Raw genomic sequence first — 24,579 nt, forward strand, 5'->3', positions numbered from 1 at the left:
TAGCGACATAGATTTTCAAAGCTCTAACCACATCTAGAGACTTTGATTCAGTGAATGTGTCAGTAACTACTGACACTACAATAGGTTGGTTTATGTGGAAAGATGAAACCACCTTTGGAAGAAAATGCTGACGAATCCTCAACTCTGCCCTCTCTTCATGGAAGATCAGGTAAGGGTTCTTGTGAGACAAGGCCCCCAATTCAGACACCCGCCTTGCGGATGCCAAAGCCAAAAGCATCACCACTATCCAAGTGAGAAACTTCAACTCTATCTTCTGTAGAGGCTCAAACCAATCCGATTGAAGGAACTGCAATACCACGTTAAGGTCCCATGGTGCCACTGGAGGCACGAATGGAGGTTGGATGTGCAGAACCCCTTTCACAAAGGTCTGAACCTCTGGAAGAGAGGTCAATTGTTTCTGGAAGAACACTGACAAGGCCGAAATCTGGACCTTGATTGATGCCAAAAAAAAAAATGGAGAAAACGTCCTAAATTAAACTCTTCTGTAGGAGCTTTCTTGGATTCACACCAAGATACATATTTTCTCCAAATACGGTGGTAATGTTTCGACGTTACTCCCTTTCTAGCCTGCATAAGGGTGGGGAATACCCTTCCTGGCTAGGATATGGCACTCAACAGCCATGCCGTCAAACGTAGCTGCGGTAAGTCTTGGTACACACACGGCCCCTGCTCCAGCAGCTCCTCTTGAGGAGGAAGAGGCCGAGGATCTCCTATGAGTAACTGCTGAAGATCTGGGTACCAAGCCCTCCTTGGCCAGTCCGGGTCAATGAAGATTGCTCGAACCCTTGTCTTTCTTATGATCCTGAGTACTTTTGGGATCAGCGGAAGTGGAGGGAAGACATACACTGACGGAAACACCCATTGGGTCACCAGTGCTACTGCTTGAGGGTCTCTCGACCTGGAACAGTATCTCTGAAGCTTCTTGTTGAGACGAGATGCCATCATGTCTATTTGAGGAACTCCCCAAAGACTTGTCACCTCTGCGAAGACTTCTTGGTGGAGGCCCCACTCTCCTGGATGGAGATCGTGTCTGCTGAGGAAGTCTGCTTCCCAGTTGTCTACTCCCGGAATGAATATTGCTGACAGAGCTTGTAGATGTTTTTCTGCCCAGCGGCAGTTTATGTACGCGACTGCTGTTACATTGTCCGCCTGGATCTGCACGGGACGGTCTTGAACAAGATGTACCGCTTGTTGAAGGCCATTGTAAATGGTTCTTAGCTCCAGAACGTTTATGTGAAGGCAGGCTTCCTGTTGTGACCAACGTCCCTAGAAGTTTTCTCCTTGAGAGACAGCTCCCCAGCCTCGGAGACATGCATCCGTGGTTACCAGGACCCATTCCTGAATCCCGAACCTGCGTCCCTCTAGTAGGTGAGAGCTGTGTAACCACCACAGGAGCGAAATCCTGGTTTTTGACGACAGGATTATCTTTCTGTGCATGTGTAGGTGTGACCCCGACCACTTGTCCAACAGGTCCCACTGGAATACTCTGGCATGGAACCTGCCAAACTGTATGGCCTTGTAGGCCGCGACCATCTTCCCCAACAACCGAATGCACTGATGGATCGACACACTTGATCGTTTCAATATCTGTTTTACCATTTTCTGGATTTCCAGAGCCTTTTCCAGCGGAAGAAATACTCTCTGTCCAGAATCATCCAGCGGAAAGACAACCTTGTCGTCGGTTCCAACTGTGACTTTGGGTAATTTATTATCCACCCGTGTTGTTGGAGTATTGACAGAGAGAGTGATATGTTTTGTAACAACTGCTCCCTGGATCTCGCCTTTATCATGAGATCGTCCAGATAAGGAATTATATTGACTCCTTTCTGACGATGGAGGACCATCATCTCCGCCATCACCTTGGTGAATACCCTCGGCGCCGTGGAGAGACCGAAAGGCAACGTCTGGAATTGGTAATGGCAATCCTGGACCGCGAATCTCAGATAAGCCTGGTGAGGAGGATAAATGGGAACATGCAGGTAAGCATCCTTTATGTCCACCGACACCAAGTAGTCCCCCTCCTCCAGACTGGCAATCACTGCCCGAAGTGATTCCATCTTGAACTTGAACCTTTTTAGGTAACAATTCAGATCTTTTAGATTTAGGATCGGTCTGACCGAGCCGTCCGGCTTCGGAACAACAAAGAGGCTGGAATAAAAACCCCTCCCTTGTTGAGACGACGGTACCAGGACTATGACCTGGTCTTGACATAATTTTTGGATTGCCGCTGTTACTGCTTCTCTTTCTGGCAGAGAAACTGGCAAGGTCGATTTGAAAAATCGGCATGGAGGCACGTCTTGAAACTCCAGTTTGTATCCCTGAGATACTATTTGCAACACCCAGGGATCCAGGCCAGACAAAATCCAACCTTGGCTGAAGAGTTCAAGACGTGCCCCCACCCGAGCGGCCTCCCGCAAGGGAGCTCCAGAGTCATGCTGGGGATTTGGCAGAAGAAGGGGTAGACTTCTGCTCTTGGGAACCTGGAGTCGCTGTGGGCTTCTTTCCCCTTCCCCTTCCTGCAAAGAAGGGGGAACCTCTCGCTTTTTTGTATTTATTGAGCCGAAAGGACTGCATTTGCGGGTGATAGGTCTTTATTCCGGTGCAGGCGCAGAGGGCAAAAATGTTGACTTACCTGCGATAGCCGCCGAGACTAACGCATCCAGGCCATCGCCAAATAAGGTCTCACCTTTATATGGGAGAGCCTCCATGTTTCTTTTGGAATCTGCATCCGCGTTCCACTGGCGAAACCACAACACCCGCCTAGCCCATACTGCCATGGTAGCGGCCTGTGTACTCAAGAGTCCAATATCCTTCATTGCTTCCAGCATGTAGGCTGTAGCGTCCTTGATATTCCCTAATTTAAGGAGTATCTCACCTTTATCAATCGTGTCAATTTCTGATGACACGCTTTCTGACCATTTTTCAATAGCGCGACTCACCCATGCGCAGGCAATAGTGGGCCTAATCAGTGTACCATTGGTAACATAAATAGATTTCAATGTCGTTTCCATTTTGCGGTGTGCCGGCTCTTTAAGAGAAGCCGTGCCAGGAGCAGGGAGAATTACTTTCTTTGTCAACCTGGAAAGTGCACTGTCTAACACAGGGGGTGACTCCCACTTTTTTCTGTCCTCAGCCGGGAAAGGCTAAGCTATGTGAATCCTTTTGAGAATACAAAATCTTTTATCAGGATTCACCCACATCCCTTCCTACAGAGCATTTAGTTCGTGTGAAGGGGGGGAACGTGACTTTGGACTTCTTTTCCTTACATAAATACGCCTTCTCCTGAGGTACAGGAGAGGTTTCTGTAACCTTCAACACGTCCCTTATAGCCACAATCATATATTGTATATTTTTTGCCAATTTATGATCTATCTCTCTGGATTCACTATCGTTGACACAAGAGTCAGAATCCGTGTCGGTATCAGTGTTTACAACATTTGCAAATGGTCTCTTATGTGACCCAGAGGGGTCGCCCGCATAAGGAATAACAACATCCTGAAAAATCACATCTTCCACAGATTTTCTCTAGCATGCAGCCTTAGATTCAGACTTATCTAATCTACGGTTAATCAGATGCATACTGTCACGTATCTCCTTTACCCATGCAGGCTCTTGGTGTGCCGGTAGCGCCACCACATTACAACTCTGTGTCCCTAAAATGGCTTCCTCCGGGGAGGAACTCCCTGCCTCAGACATGCCTCACACGTGTACAGCACACCAACAGACACACTGGGACTTATTTTGGGGACAGACCCACAGTAAAATCTGTCAGAGGGACACAGGATAGGAGCAGCCAGTTCACAATCCCAGCGCCAGTATTTCCTGTGAACACAGTATGTTCACAGCCTAACAGCGCTTTTTAAATAGTAATATACACTTTCAAAATGCACCACAATCGCTTTGTGCCCCCCCTTAATAGCACCCTGTACTTGTCAGAAGTGGAGGAGAGGACCAGCGTGTTCTTTGCAGTCTGAGGAGAGAGAGAAAATGGCGCTGAGTAGTGTGCTGGCTGCCTGAGGAAGAAGCTCCGCCCCCGCAATGGCGCGTCCTTACACTCATATATACACTGCAATATTTATACTGGCGGGGGTAGGGCTGTGCCAGCGACAACTTATGCCCCCTTTAAGCCAGTTTGAGGTATTTTTATTGCTGCCCAGGGCGCCCCCCCCCCTGCATCCTGTAGTGCCTGTGTGTGTAGGCATCAATGGCGCGCTGCGCTCCCGCCAGCCGCGCCGCACCTCAGCCGTCACTTACTTGATAGAAGATCATTCTTCTTATGCTCACCTGTCTTCTGACTTCTGGCTCTGTGAGGGGGGTGACGGCGTGCTGTGGGAGTGAGCATTTAGACACGGCTAGCGTTCAGTTCCCTTCAGGAGCTAATGGTGTCCTGTCAGCCAGAAGCAGAGCCATGAAACACTGAGGAAGTTGGTTCTGCTTCTGCCCCCTCAGTCCCACGAAGCAGGGAGTCTGATGCCAGCAGATCTCCCTGAAAATAAAAAACCTAACATAAGTCTTTTCAGAGAAACTCAGTAGAGCTCCTCAGAGTGCATCCAGTCGACCTGGGCACATTTCTAAAACTAAGGTCTGGAGGAGGGGCATAGAGGGTGGAGCCAGTTCACACCCAATGAAAAGTCTTTAGAGTGCCCATGTCTCCTGCGGATACCATCTATACCCCATGGTCTTGATGTCGTCCCCAGCATCCTCTAGGACGTATGAGAAATAAAATAAATATAAAAACTATATCTAACCTTACTCGTCTTAACCCTTACCTCTCCTTATGCACTAAATGTGTACCTATTTCAATCTCAACCCATATTAGCCGCAATCATTTACTGGTTCCTAGCTATCAGTGTTATATTTTCATCAAAGGTAGGTGGACATAGCACTGTGGATCCATTTATAAACTGTATCGCAATATGGTGACTTCACACTTTAAATCCCGGTTTCATGCATGGGACCTGACTGTCAGTGACCACCCCTGATGAAATGTGCAGGAACTGTCCCTTACATCTCCCGGCCACCTGATCACTGTATATAGTGTGCAGGGTGAATACAGCTGAATCAGGAAGCCCACACATACTATGGGGCAACAGGAAGTCATGTGATGTCAGACTAGTGTCATCATCAGGGATTTCAGTGAGTGTAGGGGAGGCCATGCGGCTGCCAGGGAGGTCTGCCTCAGATCTCCCCTGCCTGTCAGCACAGATGGCTGGTGTAAGCTGTTGTTATGTCTGGGTTAAACTGACTATCAAATCTGTCAATCTTTACAAAAGGGTAGACTGAAATTCACTAAGGAACACAACGCAGGTAAATTATAGCTAACACATAGCAAAACCGAGATGTGTGGCAGTCACTAAAGTATGGAACATATGTTGGCATGAATAGGTAAATCCATGCCTAAATCCACAAAGCAATACTTCATTCACATTTGAAAAATCTGAGCAATATTCATTCAATATTCATCTTAACATTATTTTCCTGTGGGTCGCCATAATTAAGCTACTTGGCCATAAATACCATTTCTCAGAAAAAGTAAAATCTAACGTTATCTTCAGCATGGGTGGTCCTCTAACCTTTAAATGACCCGCACATTAGGGTTAATGCAGAGGTGAATGAACTCAGCTGTTCCTGCATTGCGTGCAGGAAATATAGGCAAATATTCATCCTAACGCAGGGTTTCATAGCCATCTGAAAACGTGTGCAACCACAGGGGCACACTGGCGGGGAGAGGGTGATTTGCTAATTTCCCAGGCCCGTGTCTCTTGGAAGATCCCTGCTTGGGGCCTGGTCCAGCTGCTGAGAGACAAATGTCCCTCTTTGAATCGGCGCGCACTGTATTTTCCATTATTTTTCTTCTGGAGGGCCGTGGCCACTCCTCCCTGATTTGGCATATCCCCTTTGGTACCCAGGCCCAACAGCTGTCTCAGCGGCCCTGTGTATCTATGCATATGCACAACTCCGCATAACCTCCAGTTCCATCAAACCATCCTCTCTAATCTTAGCCTAAGTGCATACGTCCTGTTTCCACCCAGTTATACCCATTCAGCCACAAGTGGAGATGTAAATGACTTATAACTGCCCATATTTTTGTGAGCTCTGCTCCAGAGCATGGGCAGTGCGAAAACATGTCTGCAAAATGTGCTAGACTAACTATGACCCGACCCCATTATATTTCATCTCCTTCCAAATAAAAGTGTCCCATAATGTTCTCACATCCTCACAGCACTGAACTCTTCATTTTCCCACATGTCTTCAGACCCCCAGCTTACCAATAAATGCAGTTGCATACTCTTAGATCATACATGTCGTCCACAACACTTCACAAGTCACTGGTGTCATTAGCTCCCCATCCTCCACCACAGAATACACGTGTTTAAACACCTCATCCTCACTTATAAAGCCCTCAATTTCTCCTCCCATCCTACATCTCCGACCTCATTTGTTTTTTTCTTTTTTAATTTATGATTGGAATGTACAGAAAAATAAATATGTCATATGAGCAATGTACGTTCAGAACTGAGGAAAACACAACGGGCATGAACAATAAAGAAAGGGAGAGCAAATGGTAACATGTTAAGAGTGGCTAATATGGCTCCATAGAAACACATAATAAAAATAGAGGGGATGGGTTCCCGGGTGCGGATCAAGTATAAAAGTTAAGGTGGAGGGGGAGCAGGATCAATGGATTACTTAACAGAAGCCATACCACTTGATGCTCCTGAAACAGCATGGATTTGCCTGCAAGTAATTTATAAAACTTTTCAGACTACAAAAGACATCTTAGTATAAAATGTTGTTGGAGAAGGGACTATACCCAGTCCATATAGATTACAAGGTAAAGCTTGGAGAGAAAGAGGCCATAGTTGAGGGTTGCTCCTAAATCCAAGAGTGCAAAAATAAGATTTTACTTACTGGTAAATCTATTTCTCGTAGTCCGTAGTGGATGCTGGGGACTCCGTAAGGACCATGGGGAATAGACGGGCTCCGCAGGAGACATGGGCACTTTAAGAAAGAATTTAGATTCTGGTGTGCTCTGGCTCCTCCCTCTATGTCCCTCCTCCAGACCTCAGTTAGAGAAACTGTGCCCGGAAGAGCTGACAGTACAAGAAAAGGATTTTGGTAATCCAGGGCAAGATACATACCAGCCACACCAATCACACCGTATAACTTGTGATAAACTTACCCAGTCAACAGTATGAACAACAACAGAGCAACAGTTCAACCCTGATGCAACTATAACATAACCCTTATTGCAGCAATAACTATATACAAGTATTGCAGAAGAAGTCCGCACTTGGGACGGGCGCCCAGCATCCACTACGGACTACGAGAAATAGATTTACCGGTAAGTAAAATCTTATTTTCTCTAACGTCCTAGTGGATGCTGGGGACTCCATAAGGACCATGGGGATAATACCAAAGCTCCCAAACGGGCGGGAGAGTGCGGGTGACTCTGCAGCACCGATTGAGCAAACACAAGGTCCTCCTCAGCCAGGGTATCAAACTTATAGAACTTTGCAAAAGTGTTTGAACCTGACCAAGTAGCCGCTCGGCACAGCTGTAAAGCCGAGACCCCTCGGGCAGCCGCCCAAGAAGAGCCCACCTTCCTAGTGGAATGGGCCTTAACTGATTTTGGCAGCGGCAATCCAGCCGCAGAATGAGCCTGCTGAATCGTGTTACAGATCCAGCGAGCAATAGTTTGCTTTGAAGCAGGAGCACCAAGCTTGTTGGAAGCATACAGGATAAACAAAGACTCTGTTTTCCTGACCCTAGCCGTTCTGGCTACATAAACCTTCAAAGCCCTGACCACATCAAGCATCTCGGCATCCTCCAAGTCAGTAGTAGCCACAGGCACCACAATAGGTTGGTTTATATGAAAAGATGAAACCACTTTCGGCAGGAATTGTGGACGGGTCCTCAATTCTGCTCTATCCGCATGGAAAACCAGATAGGTGCTTTTATGTGACAAAGCCGCCAATTCTGACACACGCCTAGCCGAAGCCAAGGCTAGTAGCATGACCACCTTCCACGTGAGATATTTCAATTCCACCATTTTGAGTGGTTCAAACCAGTGGGATTTCAGGAAACTCAACACCACGTTAAGATCCCAAGGTGCCACTGGAGGCACAAAAGGGGGCTGAATATGCAGCACTCCCTTTACAAACGTCTGAACTTCAGGTAGAGAAGCCAGCTCTTTTTGAAAGAAAATGGATATGGCCGAAATCTGGACCTTAATGGAACCCAATTTTAGGCCCAAAGTCACTCCTGACTGTAGGAAGTAAAGGAAACGGCCCAGCTGGAATTCCTCCGTAGGGGCATTCCTGGCCTCACACCAAGCAACATATTTTCGCCATATACGGTGATAATGTTGAGCTGTCACGTCCTTCCTAGCCCTTATCAGCGTAGGAATAACCTCATCCGGAATGCCTTTCTCTGCTAGGATCCGGCGTTCAACCGCCATGCCGTCAAACGCAGCCGCGGTAAGTCTTGGAACAGACAGGGCCCCTGTTGCAACAAGTCCTGTCTTAGAGGCAGAGGCCATGGGTCCTCTGTGAGCATTTCTTGCAGATCTGGATACCAAGTCCCTCTTGGCCAATCCGGAACAATGAGTATTGTTCACACTCCTCTTTTTCTTATGATTCTTAGCACCTTGGGTATGAGAGGAAGAGGAGGAAATACATAGACCGACTGGAACACCCATGGTGTCACCAGTGCGTCCACAGCTATCGCCTGAGGGTCTCTTGACCTGGCGCAATACCTCTCTTTTTGTTGAGGCGGGATGCCATCATGTCCACCTGTGGCAGTTCCCACCGACTTGCAATCTGCGTGAAGACTTCTTGATGAAGTCCCCTCTCTCCCGGGTGGAGGTCGTGCCTGCTGAGGAAGTCTGCTTCCCAGTTGTCCACTCCCGGGATGAACACTGCTGACAGTGCGCTTACGTGATTCTCCGCCCAGCGAAGAATTCTGGTGGCTTCCGCCATTGCCACCCTGCTCCTTATGCCGCCTTGTCGGTTTACATGAGCCACAGCGGTGATGTTGTCTGACTGAATGAGAACCGGTTGGTCGCGAAGCAGGGTCTCCGCTTGACGTAGGGCGTTGTGTATGGCCCTTAGTTCCAGGATGTTGATGTGAAGGCAAGTCTCCTGACTTGACCACAGACCTTGGAAATTTCTTCCCTGTGTGACTGCTCCCCACCCTCGGAGGCTTGCATCCGTGGTCACCAGGACCCAGTCCTGAATGCCGAATCTGCGGCCCTCGAGAAGATGAGCACTCTGCAGCCACCACAGGAGAGACCCTGGGGGATAGGGTGATTAACCGATGCATCTGAAGATGTGATCCGGACCATTTGTCCAGTAAGTCCCATTGAAAGGTCCTCGCATGGAACCTGCCGAAGGGAATGGCCTCGTATGATGCCACCATCTTTCCCAGGACTCGAGTGCAGTGATGCACTGACACCTGTTTTGGTTTTAATAGGTTTCTGACCAGTGTCATGAGTTCCTGAGCTCTCTCTATCGGGAGATAAACCCTTTTCTGGTCTGTGTCCAGAATCATGCCCAGGAAAGGCAGACGACTCGTAGGAATCAACTGCGACTTTGGAATATTTAGAATCCAGCCGTGTTGCCGTAACACTTCCAGAGAACGTGCTACGCTGATCAGCAACTGCTCTCTTGACCTCGCTTTTATGAGGAGATCGTCCAAGTATGGGATAATTGTGACCCCTTGCTTCCGCAGGAGTACCATCATTTCCGCCATTACCATGGTAAATATTCTCGGAGCCGTGGAGAGACCAAACGGCAACGTCTGAAATTGGTAATGACAATCCTGTACCACAAATCTGAGGTACGCCTGATGAGGTGGATAAATGGGGACATGAAGGTATGCATCCTTTATGTCCAGAGACACCATAAAATCCACCCCTTCCAGGCTTGCGATGACCGCTCTCAGCGATTCCATCTTTAACCAGAACCTTTTCAGGTACATGTTCAGGGATTTTAAATTCAATATGGGTCTGACCGAACCGTCCGGTTTCGGTACTACAAACATGGTCGAATAATAACCCCTTCCTTGTTGAAGGAGGGGAACCTTGACCACCACCTGTTGAAGATACAATTTGTGAACTGCAGTTAACACTATTTCCCTCTCGAGGGGGGAAGCTGGCAGGGCCGATTTGAGGTATCGGTGAGGGGGCATCTCTTCGAATTCCAGCTTGTATCCCTGAGACACAATATCTATTGCCCAGGGATCCAACTGGGAGTGAACCCACTTGTGGCTGAAATTTCGGAGATGTGCCCCCACCGGGCCTAGCTCCGCCTGTGGAGCCCCAGCGTCATGCGGTGGATTTTGTGGAAGCCGGGGAGGACTTCTGTTCCTGGGAACAAGCTGCGTTGTGCAGCTTCTTTCCTCTGCCCCTGCCCCTGGCAAGAAAGGACGCACCTCGTACTTTCTTTCTTTTCTGTGATCGAAAGGACTGCATTTGGTAACACGGTGCTTTCTTAGGCTGTGAGGAAACATATGGCAAAAAATTTGACTTTCCAGCAGTAGCTGTGGAGACCAGGTCCGACAGACCCTCCCCAAACAATTCCTCACCCTTGTAAGGTCAAACCTCCATGTGCCTTTTTGAGTCGGCATCACCTGTCCATTGCCGAGACCCTTCTGGCAGAAATCGACATAGCATTTATTCTAGAACCCAGTAGACTAATGTCTCTTTGAGCATCTCTCATATAAAGGACAGCGTCTTTTATATGCCGCAGGGTCAATAACATAGTATCCTTGTCTAAGGTATCAAGTTCCTCAGACAGGGTGTCCGTCCATGCTGCTACAGCACTACACACCCAGGCCGACGCGATCGCCGGCCTCAGTAAGGTACCTGAATGTGTATAAATGGACTTCAGGGTACCCTCCTGCTTTCTACTATCCGCAGCATCTTTGAGGGTAGCCGTATCCTGTGACGGCAGGGCTACCTTCTTGGATAAGCGTGTTAAAGCTTTGTCCACCCTAGGGGAGGATTCCCAGCGTAACCTGTCCGTTGGCGGGAAAGGATACGCCATAAGAATCCGTTTGGAAATCTGCAGTTTTTTATCTGGAGATTCCCAAGCCTTTTCACATAACTCATTAAGCTCGTGTGAAGGGGGAAAGGTCACCACCTGCCTCTTTTCCCCATACATATGAACCCTCTTGTCAGGGACTGGGGTTTCCTCTGTGATGTGCAACACATCCTTAATTGCTATAATCATATAACGGATGGATTTAGCCCATTTTGGCTGTAACTTTGCATCATCGTAATCGACACTGGAATCAGAATCCATGTCGGTATCTGTGTCAACAATTTGGGATAGTGGGCGCTTCTGAGACCCTGATGGCCTCTGCGACATAGGATCAGGCACGGGCTGAGACCCTGACTGTCCTGAGGCTTCAGCTTTTTCCAACCTTTTATGCAAGGAATTAACATTATCATTTAAAACCTTCCACATATCCATCCAATCAGGTGTCGGCGCCGTCGGCGGAGACACCACATTAATTTGCTCCCGCTCTGCTTCCACGTAGCCTTCCTCGTCAAACATGTCGACACGAGCGTACCAACACACCACACACACAGGGAATGCCCTTTTTGAAGACAGTTCCCCCACAAGGCCCTTTGGAGAGACAGAGAGAGAGTATGCCAGCACACACCCCAGCGCTATAAACCCAGGAATAACACAGTAACTTAATGTTAACCCAGTAGCTGCTGTTATATTGATTTTTGCGCCTAATTATGTGCCCCCCCTCTCTTTTTACCCTCTTCTACCGTGTATCTGCAGGGGAGAGCCTGGGGAGCTTCCTCTCAGCGGAGCTGTGGAGAAAAAATGGCGCTGGTGAGTGCTGAGGAAGAAGCCCCGCCCCCTCGACGGCGGGCTTCTGTCCCGCTTAAATCTGTATTTTCCTGGCGGGGGCTCATACATATATACAGTGCCCAACTGTATATATATTCACTTTTGCCAAAAAGAGGTCCAAATGCTGCCCAGGGCGACGCCCGCCCCCCCCCTGCGCCCTGCACCCTTACAGTGACCGGAGTATGTGGGTTTAATGTGGGAGCAATGGCGCACAGCTGCAGTGCTGTGCGCTACCTCAGTTTGAAGACTGGAGTCTTCTGCCGCCGATTTTGAAGTCTTCTTGCTTCTGTCACCGGCTTCTGTCTTCCGGCTCTGCGAGGGGGACGGCGGCGCGGCTCCGGGATCGGACGACAAAGGGTGAGATCCTGTGTACGATCCCTCTGGAGCTAATGGTGTCCAGTAGCCTAAGAAGCAGGACCTAGCTTCAGAGAGTAGGGCTGCTTCTCTCCCCTCTGTCCTACGATGCAGGGAGTCTGTTGCCAGCAGAGCTCCCTGAAAATAAAAAACCTAACAAAATACTTTCTCACAGCAAGCTCAGGAGAGCTCACTGAAAAGCACCCAGCTCGTCCGGGCACAGATTCAAACTGAGGTCTGGAGGAGGGACATAGAGGGAGGAGCCAGAGCACACCAGAATCTAAATTCTTTCTTAAAGTGCCCATGTCTCATGCGGAGCCCGTCTATTCCCCATGGTCCTTACGGAGTCCCCAGCATCCACTAGGACGTTAGAGAAATATTCTTTCTAGCTACTGCAGAAATTATTAAGAGAGAATCCGTTCAACTCTAGAAATATTACGGTGCGGTCAGCAACACCCAGGATTGCACACTCAACTGACCTCACATATATATTATCACTCCCTCCTGCCCTATCTGCTCCTCCACTGATTACACCTCATTCTGGTCACCTCTTCTCTCACCGACGGTCAAGATTTTTCCCCTGCTGCTCCTCTACTCTGGATCTCACTCCATAGCTGTATAAGACTTTGCCAGCCTCCACTCCTTCAAACGATTCCCCAAGACTTATACATTTATATAAGTCTAACAGCCTTGTTCTCCCACCTACCTAGTTTATCCCCCTGGTTACTCCCCTCCCTTTTAGTGGTCAATCCAATTGCAGGTGATGTTTTTTCCCCTTTGAGTTAGTGCGGCAACTGTGCACATTTATTGTCTCCAATGTTTACCATTGATGACTGGGTTCCTTCCTATCTGTCTGCCCACTAAGTGGGTACAGGCTCAATGAGTGCTGTTTGTTTGCTACTCACCCCTGCGCAACTCATCATTGCTTCTACAAGTCAAAGTGAGTATCTCTATCTTACCATCTACTCCTACTACAGCTTCACTGTCTTAATTTATCATTGTGCTTAGTGTTATGCTATGTATTTATGTAACATTTATGTTGTTCACTGTAAGGCACTGCAGACACCTTGTGGCGCCCTATGAATAAAAGTTAATAATGATGTTACTCAAACCCAAATTCCTGTTAATAAGCACAGTATATCATGGCCAAATGCAGGGTAAGACAAATATTTTGAGAAACACATTTGCCTTTTTCTTAATGGTCACTCACAATTTTGATAAGCTATTAAAGATGAAGCCCAATGTGTGCTCCTTAAGCTGGGTACACAATGTAGCAATATGTACCCAGCCGATATGTTGGTCCGACATACCGGAACCTGGGTACACATTGAGTGAAGTTAATGAAGGACAGAATGATCACTGTTCCGTCCTTCATTAGCATACATGCTGTCGCTAGAGATATCATCAGGTTTGATTTGCAGTACATCAGACCTGACGAGTCGACATCACTAGCGACCGAGCACACCCACATATCGTACATAAACACTGCTGGATATGCACCGATGTGAGCGATATGTCGGTCTGATCCGCCAGATCAGATGACATATCGCTCTGTGTGTACTCAGCTTTACACTTACACCAAATAGATCTAGGGGATTTGTGTACCAGTATGTGCATGTTGTTTAGTTGGTAAAAAATGAGGATACACTTGCATATTACTGACTATAGGAATGGGGCCACTACTGTGATCCTTGCCCTAGGCCCACTGATAACATACAGCGGCCTTCCTATGTAGCACATGCATTATGCCACTGGAAAGACACATGTTCTGCTGTCATAACAATAAGCTGACAGAGCAGATTAGCATCCTCTATACTACTGCTTACAATGACAATCTCAATGGATTCAAGTGCAGGCTGAAATGTTAGACATATGGGACTGATGCAGAGTTGAGCACAAGTCCCTAGTAACTGCTGCTGCTCTGCACGCACGGAGCTAAACGCATACATCCGCCCATATGCAGAGCTGTGCACATCTCTGTGGCCGGACTGGCCCTATCCATATGTTTGGCTCCATAGCCACCATCATTACACACTTGCACCAGCCGGGAATGTAATCAGCATGTCTACAGCCACTATGTCGTTAGTGATTACATCTACACCACAATGCCGACGCCAGGATCCTGACACAACACTAATGCTACTAAAGCATTATAACTGTAAACATGCTTGTAAAGCGGATAATTTGAGAATTTGGTTAAGAAATGTTGACAGTATGTAGACATTCATCATACTGACAGAATGTTGATATGCCTATAATTTCAATGTTGACCATGCCGACATTTATCATGTAGACAGTGATGAAAATTCGGCATGTCAGAATGACGACATTTTGTCCAGGAGGCTGCAGCTGCATATTCCGGGTCCCTGCGGTCATGTGACCAGAGCTTCCGGGTCAGACCTCCACTCCCCCAGTGTTCCTGTATCCCTAACCTTAATCCCTACTCCTACCACTTCGTCTAGCATCTAACCCTAACCCTCCCTCCCGCAGCCTGACTCTAATGCCGACAATTTGGCAATGTCAACATTTCAACCTGTCGACATTCTGAGAATGTGAACATGTTTCCTGTCAACAATTTAACTATGTTGACATAATAACTGTCAACATTGTGGTGTCAACATTAAAAATGTCGACATTTTGACTACATCCTTGTTTAAAGTTATGAAGCCTGCAGAGTTAAAATATATTAAGTAAAATGAGAACCGTGTCGGAATACTGGTGTCAGCATTGAGGAATAGATATAGTCACTGTCAACATTGTGACTACTGACATCACATGTCCATCCCGCCAGACTGATTCCTGGTGCAAAAGACCTTTATGCAGACACACAACTGTTTAGCACACAATTCCGCTGTCACACCTTTCCTGATCGCCACCTACCTGCAAACGCCCATTACCACCATCCAGTTACACTTCAGCCGCAAGTGGAGATGCAACTAAGTATAGCCTGCAACTCCACATTGCTTACTGTTGTGTATGTATGCTCAGCACAGTGATAACACACCACACAAAACTGGCTTCAACTCTGCATCAGCCACTTTATGCACACATTGGATAACTATCGGACATTATCATCCCCTGGGTAGAATAAATAAAACATTTAACATTTTAGCATTTATTGTATTTGTAAACAGCACAGTGGTTAGAACTGCTACCTCATAGCACTGTGGTCATTAGTTCTCTTCCTGACCAGGGGTCTATCTGTGTACAGGTTGTATGTTCTCCATGTGCTTGAGTGGCTTTCCTCTATGTACTCTGGTTTTCTCACACAGTCTAAAGACTAGTAGGTTAATGAGCTGTTGGCTGCAATGTACCCTAATATATGTGTTTGTGTGTGTCCATGTACAAATGTGTCCTTCTTCATCGTTTCAGCAGTCGTGTTAAACAGCCCTTCTAGTCGCTACTAGTTGTGGCCACATTTGGCCAGGCATCTTTTTGTGTATTTTGTCCATCAAAAATCGTCTTATTCTAATCGCTATGTGAATAACACACACAAGCAGACTCTGCTGATTAAAATAATAAGTGGCATGCATATATTCTGTGTGGCTGCATCTGCATACAAAATGGTACATTACAGTGTTTTCCAGGAAAACACAGCGATGCGAATGAGATGCATTTACACAAAAAAAGACGCTCAACGCTAAGAGAGCTGCACAGGAACTGCATCTAGTGGTGCATGGCATATTGAGTCTGGATGTATGAGGACACATCTGTGTGTCAGGGAAATCAGACAGATGTTACTGGCATTCTCTGGGCAGAGCTGTGTAAGTGGCAGTGCTATACAGAAAAATGATAATGATAATATTAATGTTGGGCATTTTGTGGATTCCAATTCAGGGCTTGAAAAGAATTGCAGAAATCTTGTTGATAATGATATTATATAATTAGCATGTAGCTATGTTAAGAAATGTGTTTAAAATGTCATAGTGAGTAGTCATACGTATGCCAGTCATCTACAGTATAAAAAAAGAAATAAAAGCAACATAAGCCACATTACAAACCACATTTCTTACCCTCTAACATAATTTTACATGACTTTTTGCCTAAAATAGCAACAACATTGTTGTGAACTGGCTTATAGAGCCCTGGCCCAAACATTCCTCCACAATGAGCCACGTATCACTAACCACTGTATGTACTGAAATAAACTCCAAATAGCTACATTCTAGTACATTATTTCCAATATTCATTTGCTAATTTGTAAAGAATAACAAAGTAAAAGATGCACATTCTTATGTTTCATTCTAAGGGCAAATAATTGTCCTATAGGGCTGATATGGTGAGAGAAATCACCTTCTCTTCAGCAATCCGTTGCCGCACGCTCTCCAGGCAGCTGGAAGTGTTCTCCACGTTTGTGTAGCGTAGGAGAATGTGGGCAAAGTCTTCCTCGCTGATGGTGTTCATGCCTTTAGAATAGGAAAGGAACTCAATCTCTAGCACCTCGGTCTGGAGGTTATCCATGAACCTAATAGGGAAACATAATAGGATTAACTCACTTTTTTCTGTTGATTATTCATTTGATATGGTTGAGATCAAAAGGGTGAAAGTGCAGGTAAGATATTATCAAACAGAATAAGTATCATGTGACAAAAAAGTGTATACTGCAGCTCTATACTATAATTTCCTAGGGGGATAAAAATATGTTATCATGGCAGGTCACATATACATGTGGTACACAATGTGCACAGTGAGTGCTTGCCGCTGTGACTCTTACACTCCTTGACCCACAAAGTCTCCCAATGAGGTCCACGCCCCCTCCACCTATGCCACACTCTCGGGTATACCAGTGGCACTGACAACAGAGTAACATCAGTGAGTGAGGCTAATGCTAAATTCCAACCTGCATGATGATAGTGCACACAATGTGTAGGGGGCCTCATGCCGAGCCACCCACTCACCCTGCAGTGTATACTGTGGTCACCTATATTACCTCTGAGATAATAGCTACTGAGCTACCAATTCATCCTGTTGTGTATATTATTATATATTGTATATTTTCCTAGGAAGGATAAGTAACATATGTGCATGCCGGTCCTAAGATGCATAGTGCCCGCTTGCCACTGTGATTCCCTTACACCCCTGCTACTCTCCTTTAGGTCAAAAAAAATAAGAATTTACTTACCGATAATTCTATTTCTCGGAGTCCGTAGTGGATGCTGGGGTTCCTGAAAGGACCATGGGGATAGCGGCTCCGCAGGAGACAGGGCACAAAAAGTAAAGCTTTAGGATCAGGTGGTGTGCACTGGCTCCTCCCCCTATGACCCTCCTCCAAGCCAGTTAGGTACTGTGCCCGGACGAGCGTACACAATAAGGGAGGAATTTTGAATCCCGGGTAAGACTCATACCAGCCACACCAATCACACCGTACAACTTGTGATCTAAACCCAGTTAACAGTATGATAACAGCGGAGCCTCTGAAAAGATGGCTCACAACAATAATAACCCGATTTTTGTAACTATGTACAAGTATTGCAGATAATCCGCACTTGGGATGGGCGCCCAGCATCCACTACGGACTCCGAGAAATAGAATTATCGGTAAGTAAATTCTTATTTTCTCTATCGTCCTAGTGGATGCTGGGGTTCCTGAAAGGACCATGGGGATTATACCAAAGCTCCCAAACGGGCGGGAGAGTGCGGATGACTCTGCAGCACCGAATGAGAGAACTCCAGGTCCTCTTTTGCCAGGATATCAAATTTGTAGAATTTTACAAACGTGTTCTCCCCTGACCACGTAGCTGCTCGGCAGAGTTGTAATGCCGAGACCTCTCGGGCAGCCGCCCAAGATGAGCCCACCTTCCTTGTGGAATGGGCCTTAACCGATTTAGACTGTGGCAGGCCTGCCTCAGAATGTGCAAGTTGAATTGTGTTACAAATCCAACGAGCAATCGACTGCTTAGAAGCAGGCGCACCCAACTTGTTGGGTGCATACAGTATAAACAGCGAGTCAGATTTTCTGACTCCAGCTGTCCTGGAATATATTTTCAGGGCCCTGACAACTTCTAGCAACTTGGAGTCCTCCAAGTCCCTAGTAGGTGCAAGGCACCACAATAAGCTGGTTCAGGTGAAACACTGACACCACCTTAGGGAGAGAACTGGGGACGAGTCCGCAGCTCTGCCCTGTCCGAATGGACAAACAGATATGGGCTTTTTTGAGAAAAAACCACCAATTTGACACTCGCCTGGTCCAGGCCAGGGCCAAGAGCATGGTCACTTTTTATGTGAGATGCTGCAAATCCACATATTTGACTGGTTTTAAACCAATGTGATTTGAGAAATCCCAGAACTACGTTGAGATCCCACAGTGCCACTGGAGGCACAAAAAAGGGGTTTGTATATGCAATACTCCCTTGACAAACTTCTGGACTTCAGGAACTGAAGCCAATTCTTTCTGGAAGAAAATTTACAGGGCCGAATTTGAACCTTAATGGACCCCAATTTGAGGCCCATAGACACTCCTGTTTGCAGGAAATGCAGGAAACGACCGAGTTGAAATTTCTTTGTGGGGCCTTCCTGGCCTCACACCACGCAACAAATTTTCGCCACACGTGGTGATAATGTTGTGCGGTCACCTCCTTTCTGGCTTTGACCAGGGTAGGAATGACCTCTTCCGGAATGCCTTTTTTCCCTTAGGATCCGGCTTTCCATCGCCATGCCGACAAACGCAGCTGCGGTAAGTCTTGGAACAGACATGGTACTTGCTGAAGCAAGTCCCTTCTTAGCGGCAGAGGCCATAAGACCTCTGTAAGCATCTCTTGAAGTTCCGGGTACCAAGTCCTTCTTGGCCAATCCGGAGCCATGAGTATAGTTCTTACTCCTCTACGTCTTATAATTCTCAGCACCTTAGGTATGAGAAGCAGAGGAGGGAACACATACACCGACTGGTACACCCACGGTGTTACCAGAACGTCCACATCTATTGCCTGAGGGTCCCTTGACCTGGCGCAATACCTGTCCCGTTTTTTGTTCAGACGGGACGCCATCATGTCCACCTTTGGTATTTCCCAACGGTTTACAATCATGTGGAAAAAACTTCTCAATGAAGTTTCCACTCTCCCGGGTGGAGGTCGTGCTGAGGAAGTCTGCTTCCCAGTTTCCATTCCCGGGATGAAAAACTGCTGACAGTGTTATCACATGATTTTCCGCCCAGCGAAAAGTCCTTGCAGTTTCTGCCATTGCCCTCCTGCTTCTTGTGTCGCCCTGTCTGTTTACGTGGGCGACTGCCGTGATGTTTTTCCCACTGGATCAATACCGGCTGACCTTGAAGCAGAGGTCTTGCTAAGCTTAGAGCATTATAAATTTACCCTTAGCTCCAGTATATTTATGTGGAGAAAAGTCTCCATACTTGATCACACTCCCTGGAAATTTTTCCCTTGTGTGACTGCTCCCCAGCCTCTCAGGCTGGGCTCCGTGGTTACCAGCATCCAATCCTGAATGCCGAATCTGCGGCCCTCTAGAAGATGAGCACTCTATAACCACCACAGGAGAGACACCCTTGTCCTTGGATATTGGGTTATCCGCTGATGCATCTGAAGATGCGATCCGGACCATTTGTCCAGCAGATCCCACTGAAAAGTTCTTACGTGAAATCTGCCGAATGGAATTGCTTCGTAGGAAGCCACCATTTTTACCAGGACCCTTGTGCAATGATGCACTGTTTTTAGGAGGTTCCTGACTTGCTCGGATAACTCCCTGGCTTTCTCTTCCGGGAGAAACACCTTTTTCTGGACTGTGTCCAGAATCATCCCTAGGCACAGCAGACGTGTCGTCGGGATCAGCTGCGATTTTGGAATATTTAGAATCCACCCGTGCTGATTGTAGCAGTATCCGAGATAGTGCTACTCCGACCTCCAACTGTTCCCTGGACTATGCCCCTATCAGGAGATCGTCCAAGTAAGGGATAATTAAGACGCCTTTTCTTCGAAGAAGAATCATCAATTCGGCCATTACCTTGGTAAAGACCCCGGGGTGCCGTGGACAATCCAAACGGCAGCGTCTGAAACTGATAGTGACAGTTCTGCACCACGAACCTGAGGTACCCTTAGTGAGAAGGGCAAATTTGGGACATAGAGGTAAGCATCCCTGATGTCCCGGGACACTATATAGTCCCCTTCTTCCTGGTTCGTTATCACTGCTCTGAGTGACTTCATCTTAATTTGAACCTTTGTAAGTGTTCAAAAAAAAATTTTTTTTTTTTTTTTAGAATAAGTCTCACCTAGCCTTCTGGCTTCAGTACCACAATATAGTGTGGAATAATACCCCTTTTCTGTAGTAGGAGGGGTAATTTAATTGTCACCTGCTGGGAACACAGCTTGTGAATTTTTTCCCATACTACCTCCTTGTCGGAGGGAGACTTGGTAAAGCAGACTTCAGGAGCCTGCGAAGGGGAAACGTCTCGACATTCCCATCTGTACCCCCGGGATACTACATGTAGGATCCAGGGGTCCTGTACGGTCTCAGCGCCATGCTGAGAACTTGTCAGACGCGGTGGAACGCTTCTGTTCCTGGGAATAGGCTGCCTGTTGCAGTCTTCTTCCCTTTCCTCTATCCCTGGGCAGATATGATCTTATAGGGACGAGAGGACTGAGGCTGAAAAGACGGTGTCTTTTTCTGCAGAGATGTGACTTAGGGTAAAAAACGGTGGATTTTCCAGCAGTTGCCGTGACCACCAGGTCCGATGGACCGACCCCAAACAAGTCCTCTTCCTTTATACGGCCATACTGTGCCGTTTGGAATCTGCATCACCTGACCACTGTCGTGTCCATAACATCTTCTGGCAGTTACGGACATCGCGTTTATTCATGATGCCAGAGTGCAAATATCCCTCTGTGCATCTCGCATATATAGAAATGCTCTATAGTCAATAAAATACTGTCCCTGTCAAGGGTATCAATATTTTTAGTCAGGGAATCCGACCAAGCCACCCTAGCTCTGCACATCCAGGCTGAGGCGATCGCTGGCCGCAGTATAACACCAGTATGTGTGTATATACTTTTTATTATATTTTCCAGCCTTGTCAGCTGGTCCTTGAGGACGGCCCTATCTATAGACGGTACCGCCACTTGTTTTGATAAGCGTGTGAGCGCCTTATCCACCTTAAGGGGTGTTTCCCAACGCGCCCTAACTTCTGGCGGGAAAGGGTATACCGCCCATAATTTTCTATCGGGGGGAACCCACGCATCATCACATACTTTATTTAATTTATCTGATTCAGGAAAAACTATGGTAGTTTTTTCACATCCCACATAATACCCTCTTTTGTGGTACTTGTAGTATCAGAAATACGTAACACCTCCTTCATTGCCTTTAACGTGTGGCCCTAATAAGGAATACGTTTGTTTATTCACCGTCGACACTGGATTCAGTGTCCCTGTCTGTGTCTGTGTCGACCGACTAAAGTAAACGGGCGTTTTAAAAACCCTTGACGGTGTTTTTGAGACGTCTGGACCGTACTAATTGTTTGTCGGCCGTCTCATGTCGTCAACCGACCTTGCAGCGTGTTGACATTATCACGTAATTTCCTAAATAAGCCATCCATTCCGTTGTCGACTCCCTAGAGAGTGACATCACCATTACAGGCAATTGCTCCGCCTCCTCACCAACATCGTCCTCCTACCTGTCGACACACACGTACCGACACACAGCACACACACAGGGAATGCTCTGATAGAGGACAGGACCCACTAGCCCTTTGGAGAGACAGAGGGAGAGTTTGCCAGCACACACCAAAAACGCTATAATTATATAGGGACAACCTTATATAAGTGTTTTCCCTTATAGCATCTTAATATATATATAAGCATATCGCCAAATTAGTGCCCCCCCTCTCTGTTTTAACCCTGTTTCTGTAGTGCAGTGCAGGGGAGAGCCTGGGAGCCTTCCCTCCAGCCTTTCTGTGAGGGAAAATGGCGCTGTGTGCTGAGGAGATAGGCCCCGCCCCTTTTTCGGGCGGCCTCGTCTCCCGCTCTTAACGGATTCTGGCAGGGGTTAAATATCTCCATATAGCCTCCGGAGGCTATATGTGAGGTATTTTTAGCCAAAATAGGTATTCATTTGCCTCCCAGGGCGCCCCCCTCCCAGCGCCCTGCACCCTCAGTGACTGCCGTGTGAAGTGTGCTGAGAGGAAAATGGCGCACAGCTGCAGTGCTGTGCGCTACCTTTAGAAGACTGAGGAGTCTTCTGCCGCCGATTCTGGACCTCTTCTTACTTCAGCATCTGCAAGGGGGCCGGCGGCAAGGCTCCGGTGACCATCCAGGCTGTACCTGTGATCGTCCCTCTGGAGCTGATGTCCAGTAGCCAAGAAGCCAATCCATCCTGCACGCAGGTGAGTTCACTTCTTCTCCCCTAAGTCCCTCGTTGCAGTGATCCTGTTGCCAGCAGGACTCACTGTAAAATAAAAAACCTAAGCTAAACTTTCCTAAGCAGCTCTTTAGGAGAGCCACCTAGATTGCACCCTTCTCGGCCGGGCACAAAATCTAACTGGCTTGGAGGAGGGTCATAGGGGGAGGAGCCAGTGCACACCACCTGATCCTAAAGCTTTACTTTTTGTGCCCTGTCTCCTGCGGAGCCGCTATCCCCATGGTCCTTTCAGGAACCCCAGCATCCACTAGGACGATAGAGAAAGTATAATGAGTGCCTCTCTACTCATTCAATTTTCTTTCATCCATAGGATGAAAAATACAAGGACCTGGCAGTTATGTTGGGATCCTACCCCTAGCATTAGGACGCTGTATCCACCCATTTTGTGTCATCTCTTCTAGGGGTAACCTATCCCACTCAGAGTATCCTACGTAGTGCACCCAAGATGGCTGCCTGCACTCACCTGGTACCTGTGAGGGAAGGGGGGGGGGGGGGGGATATATTCTCAAATGCCTATACGAACCCTGAATTATGTTTATTGTTATTCTATGTCTGCCTGGCTTGTCTACTGCTGTACTGCTTAAATCTTCTGTATTATGTGCATTGTTGTTGATGTCTGTAAAGTGCCTTGAGTCTTGTTCGAGAAAGAGAGCTAAATAAATACAATTTATATTATTATTATTACACAAAATGATTCTATTAATGTATAATCTCCAATTATTTATTTGTACTAAGCATTCATTTCAGAGTACATTAAGACATCAAAGTGTGTAAATTTCAGTAAGAACTGTAAAAATGTAGGTGTTCTAAAACTTTTGACCAGATGTATGTACGTACTTACGTATTTGGGATAAAACACATTATCAGTTTTCAAAACACTAATATACAGTAAATATCACTCACCTATAAAAATCTTCAAAGTTGAGCTCAATTTTCCCTTTCTTCCCAAAGAAGTGCACAAGTAACGTAGTATGTATCATTGATCTGGTAAGCTCATCAACACCCTTTAGACAGAATATTAAAAAATTACATGGTGTCCTGAGCTGTACAAGATAAATAGTATTTAAAAAAAAAATGCCTCGTAAAAATAAGATTTTAAACCTACCGGTAAATCTTTTTCTCCTAGTCCGTAGAGGATGCTGGGGACTCCGTAAGGACCATGGGGGATAGAAGGGCTCCGCAGGAGACATGGGCACTAAAAAGAACTTTAGATATGGGTGTGCACTGGCTCCTCCCTCTATGCCCCTCCTCCAGACCTCAGTTAGAGAAACTGTGCCCAGAGGAGACGGACAGTACGAGGAAAGGATTTTGGTAATCTAAGGGCAAGATTCATACCAGCCCACACCATCCACACCGTATAACCTCGAATATACACAACCAGTTAACAGTATGAACAAACAGTATCAGTCAACGACTGATCTTAACTGTAACATAACCCTTATGTAAGCAAGAACTATATACAAGTCATGCAGAAATATGTCCGCACTGGGACGGGCGCCCAGCATCCTCTACGGACTAGGAGAAAAAGATTTACCGGTAGGTTTAAAATCTTATTTTCTCTTACGTCCTAGAGTCTGCTGGGGACTCCGTAAGGACCATGGGGATTATACCAAAGCTCCAAACCGGGCGGGAGAGTGCGGATGAGTCTGCAGCACCGATTGAGCAAACATGAGGTCCTCATCAGCCAGGGTATCAAACTTGTAGAATTTAGCAAAAGTGTTTGAACCCGACCAAGTAGCTGCTCGGCAAAGCTGTAAAGCCGAGACGCCTCGGGCAGCCGCCCAAGAAGAGCCCACCTTCCTAGTGGAATGGGCCTTTACCGAATTTGGTAACGGCAATCCAGCCGTAGAATGAGCTTGCTGAATCGTATTACAGATCCAGCGAGCAATAGTCTGCTTAGAAGAAGGAGCGCCAACCTTGTTGGCTGCATACAGGACAAACAGTGCCTCTGTTTTCCTAACCCGAGCCGTTCTGGC

At 46.9% G+C, this 24,579-nt stretch overlaps 1 protein-coding gene across 10 annotated transcripts in view; it reads right to left on the reverse strand.

The window, feature by feature from the left end:
* MICU3 (mitochondrial calcium uptake family member 3) overlaps positions 1–24,579 on the reverse strand; it is a 284,701-nt gene that overhangs the window by 23,320 nt on the left and 236,802 nt on the right. For 9 of the 10 annotated variants that reach the window (XM_063920856.1, XM_063920855.1, XM_063920852.1 and 6 more), the window contains 2 exons: positions 23,507–23,607; positions 16,539–16,710 (listed from right to left, as the gene is read on the reverse strand). In XM_063920856.1, coding sequence (XP_063776926.1) covers positions 16,539–16,710; positions 23,507–23,607 — 273 coding nt within the window. Of the gene's footprint in view, positions 1–15,344; positions 16,199–16,538; positions 16,711–23,506; positions 23,608–24,579 lie in introns of those variants that run through there. The other variant, XM_063920860.1, reaches the window with a different exon arrangement.

The sequence above is a fragment of the Pseudophryne corroboree genome, chromosome 1 (assembly GCF_028390025.1).
Source record: "Pseudophryne corroboree isolate aPseCor3 chromosome 1, aPseCor3.hap2, whole genome shotgun sequence".
Lineage (NCBI taxonomy): Eukaryota > Metazoa > Chordata > Amphibia > Anura > Myobatrachidae > Pseudophryne > Pseudophryne corroboree.